The sequence below is a fragment of the Mercenaria mercenaria genome, chromosome 4, assembly GCF_021730395.1.
Source record: "Mercenaria mercenaria strain notata chromosome 4, MADL_Memer_1, whole genome shotgun sequence".
Classification (NCBI taxonomy): Eukaryota; Metazoa; Mollusca; class Bivalvia; order Venerida; family Veneridae; genus Mercenaria; species Mercenaria mercenaria.
In genome coordinates this window covers 17,015,695-17,020,058 of record NC_069364.1, presented here as the reverse complement: position 1 = coordinate 17,020,058, position 4,364 = coordinate 17,015,695, and the positions used below count along the sequence as shown (strand labels likewise).

General features: G+C 32.6%; 1 protein-coding gene across 1 annotated transcript; it reads right to left on the bottom strand.

Moving 5' to 3' along the window:
- Nucleotides 1-266: 266 nt before the first annotated feature.
- On the bottom strand, nucleotides 267-3,488 carry LOC123553230 (complement C1q tumor necrosis factor-related protein 6-like). The gene is made up of 2 exons (XM_045342975.2): nucleotides 3,298-3,488; nucleotides 267-2,219 (listed from the first exon to the last, which is right to left on the bottom strand). Exons 1-2 carry the CDS (start codon nucleotides 3,365-3,367, stop codon nucleotides 1,747-1,749), a joined length of 543 nt encoding a protein of 180 aa, XP_045198910.2. The 5' UTR covers nucleotides 3,368-3,488; the 3' UTR covers nucleotides 267-1,746.
- Between the last annotated feature and the right edge of the window lie 876 nt (nucleotides 3,489-4,364).

Sequence of the window (4,364 nt, the reverse complement as noted above, 5' to 3'; positions counted from 1 at the left end):
AAACACTCACATTGTCATAAAATCATTTGAGACTTAAAGGATTACCCTTATCAGGAAAAGTTGTTCCAGGGATATAACAATTATTAAGTCTTTCTTTTAATCCTTTAATTCAATGAATTTTTAATGATATATTTTATATATTAAGTAAAAAATATGATTATCAATAAGAATCAAATACTCATTGCATTGTACGTGAGTGAACATACACGAACATTTTATACTATAATATACATTTCATTCGATCAAGATATCTCTAGCTCCGCTTTACTGCTTGGCACTGGTACTCAGAAGGAACTGAAACGAATGACGATTAATTAAAGATATTTAATAATACTCAGTCGAGAGAACGTTTAGTGCTGTAAATACATATTGTTTGAAACTTTTGAGATCGTTGGCACAATTTTATCTTAAGAAATAAAATCAATTGCTCAGTTATGCAAATATATTGAATACTTATATCCTGTAATTCGATTTTTTACATATCTTTTGTTATTATTGTGATGTTCACGGAAAAGAACACGCATTGTTCGACAGAGTCGAAAAATCATACCACGTCTATTTAAACTGCAATAAGTATTGTATGAAATACTTCTTAAACCTCATTAATAAACTTTTTTTTCCTCAAAAACAGAAAGATTGCTTCTTTGCTTAAAAAGTTTGCTGATTTTGTAATTACGAAACGGAAGATTTTATTTCATTTAATCGTGTTTTTTGTTGTTGTATGTAATCAAATTCTAATGAATTCCGAGAACAATTTTGGAAAGATGGATACCAGAAATAACAGTAAAATGCCAGTATTCCCAATGAGATTTAATTCATCAGCATAAAGACAGATTACATTTTCAGATATTTAAGGAGCTAATCGATTAATAGATACTAAACTTCTGATATAACGGTTTGAGTATCGAGTGTGAGGCTGGCAGCTATTAATACTCCTTTCCACCGCTTTGACATGACGTAGTCAGGGATTGTTTAGCCGGCTAACTGCACTCAAAACGGACTTTATGCCACTGATCTTGGACTAAGAGCAGATACCATAACATAAGGCAGTTTAAATCGCATGCAAATCATGCATTTCAGTGTTTGTCATGTAATTTACGTTTAATAGCTAAGGAGGTATAGACAGAAAATACATTTAGATACTTCGGACACTGAGTAACAAAATGTCACTCTATTATTAATGGAAGTTTAGTTCCCAGCAATGAATACAAACGACAACGAATATTTAATATCAAATTGCATAATTGTACACGTGTAAATTGACTAAAATTGCATCCAATATCGCATCGATTCATTTCTACGCTTGGTGGTGTCTTTGCATTGAAACTGCAGTTCACAATTTATTGTTCAATTCAATTGATAAGAGCAAAAAAAACAGCGTAAAAATGAATCGCCGCCATATTAAACAAAATCGCAATTTGATAAAATATAAATATCAAATGTTTCCCCAAGACAGTATTAAAAAGATCGACATCTTATCCGATGTAGGCAAAAATTATGTTCATGCTATGGATGATGTCAGCGCAGAAATTAAGTTACAAAGGCGGTTTTCAGACTACATTGTATAACTTTAATAATATGGTGTTTGTAACCGTAAAATGGTCCCTCTGTACAAAAATGCGGATAGAGAGAACAGAATGTGCCATTTTAATCTACACAACATTTTATTTTCCTATTGTATAGAGAGAATAGAATGTGCCATTTTAATCTACAAAACATTTTATTTTCCTATCGTTCCAACAGGAATCACAATGTACCCTGTGCTTCAATTAATCCTCCAGAAAATGTTGCATAATAAGGCTCCAGCATTTGATTTGCTTCAGAAGTCTTTGTATCATTCATGACCCAAACTTTTTCGCGTTTATCTAGGTTGAGTACAACTGCCATTGTTTTTGTGTTAAATCCATCAACTTGCTCCTCCAGTGTTTTCACTTTTGCTTGAAAAACTGGCGTGAACATGTGTATAAAGCAAAACGACGATTTCAGTGTTTCAGTGCTGGTGATTGTAATAAAAAAGATATATATTCCTTTAAACGGTGCAGTAAATCGTCCCGTTGTCTCATTGTAGGCATAAGTTTTGTTCGAATCCACAATATCAAAGATAACGGAATGATATGGCAGCACATTAAATAAAGAAGTTGACAAGTGCGCAGAGAAATTTAAGGTAAACTCAGTTGCGGGTGAATAACTTGCAGGCTTAGGTGTAATCTCTTCTTCATCTGAAAAAAAAAAACTAATACTTTGTGGCATTTGTGAAATACTAAAATAATATAATATGATAAAATAGTATATATAACTAAAATGTGCAAGCTTTATAATCATATAAATGATTTGAAACCACCTGTACATTTTCTCTTTTTCTGTTGCAAATATCTATATAGATATTGACAAGGCACACTTGTACAGCCAAATGTCGTGTGTTTTGTGGTGAATACTACGCCATGAAATACATGTTAATTTTCTTGTTAATAATGCAAATTGTTGCGTCAAAACTGCTAAATATTTTACAAGAATATCTTTATCATTAAAACGTCCTCGGTACGTTGAAAACGTTACGACGAAATAAATGGAATGTAATTGACAGGTATGTAGTAGAAGTAGGTTTGAATACGATAAACTTAACACATGAAAGTCGTTTGTAACTAAAAGGATGCCGTGTTCCTCATTTTCTTTCAATAAAATTGAAATGTTCATGACTTTAACTAAAAGATATTAATATTTAATAAAACAATAATCAGATCTTCCTAATCAATAATAGAAATCGATGAAACAAGCACTGAAAGGAAGAAAAACGAGGCATTATGACTTAAAATTAATTATTTATCAAAAACAATAGCTTCTGTTAGAAGCTGATCGATTTTGTTGTTCGTTTATATTTCTACATGGTGATATTAAGTTTGTAGATAATGTGATGATATATATATATATATACCTATCTTAAAAACACATATAGAATGTACATCTCCAGTTTAACAACATGCACTGAATTAATGGCATTATGTCAAAGGATGCTTAGGATTTATTTGCAGAAGTTTAAACTGCTGTTTTGTAAAATGTATAAACAAGTCATCATTCTCCTATCACACAAATAAATACATGTATAGCAAGATATTTACACTTACGCTATCTTTCTTTTATCTAATTTGTCCCATAACAAACGGTGAAATAAATATGCGTGATTATTTGTGAGTTTTCTATGCAAGTCTTACATTGCTCTATCAAACGTAAACGGAAATAAACTCTTAAAAGCTAGCAAAATACTTTGCATGACTGCAGTGAACAAAATTAAGTACATACCATCGGTCGAAGTTATTTCCCCACTTTCAGTGTCAGATATGTACCCTGTTAAATATTTTGAAAGCGACATCCTTCTATGGTATCAACATGCGCGCATACTTTTGTACAGGTACATATATCACAATATTATGCCATTTCAAAATCTGCGAGTGTATACTGGATAATTGAATATGCATCTACGTGTCATTGTCTATTTATCATGGCATGGTTTAAACAGAACATTCACGTTTTATTGGCTTTTCACCACTACATGTACGCTATTCAAACTGTTTGATAAGCACAGAACAGTGTATTTTTATATATAACAGAGCTTTGGTAGAATCAAAACAAATTGATAGGTTTGGTTTTTTCGCAAAATTTTGGAAGGGTGATAATATTTGTTGAGACCAAGAATAAATTGTTTGTTGAATCAGTAATGACAGTACAAGATCTAGGTGGGCCGGTGGTCTAGTGGTAACACGCTTGACTGTCAATCCAGAGGTCCGGAGTTCAAATTCCGGTCCAGGCAATGGAAATTTCTGAGATGCTCTTGAGTGTCTCCCACCTAACTTAGAGGCCTGTACTGGTTCTTCCCAGGAAAGACGACTTAGAACTAGACTGTCTATTCGCGAAGAGCTATGCTAAGTTAGCCGGACAAGTCTGTATCTAAAAAGGATTTCTGTCTATCTGTTCTGGGGGCTTTATCTCACTCTGTCTCTCTGGTCAAATCGCTCTGTGTCCGTACGAGTAGAGGATGAATTTCGCGCCCTGTGTGGCTGCGTCTGCTATATGTAAAGCCCCATTGAACGTGTTTATCATGAAAAGGGTGCTATATAAACCTGGTATAATAATAAATAATAATAAAATACGGCAGGTTGTACACTGACTTTGTAAAGCCTGAAAATTTGATAAAATATCAAAATTTACTTGACATTCGAAACCCTATAATTAAAAAACAAATCAAGTAATTCATTTACAAATGAAGATACTTGAAAAAAAAATCATATCTATGAAACGTGTTTTTGTAAACAACGACAACTCAGCCCAAGGTTATTACTTATCACATTCAAACATATTTGTCACTATGC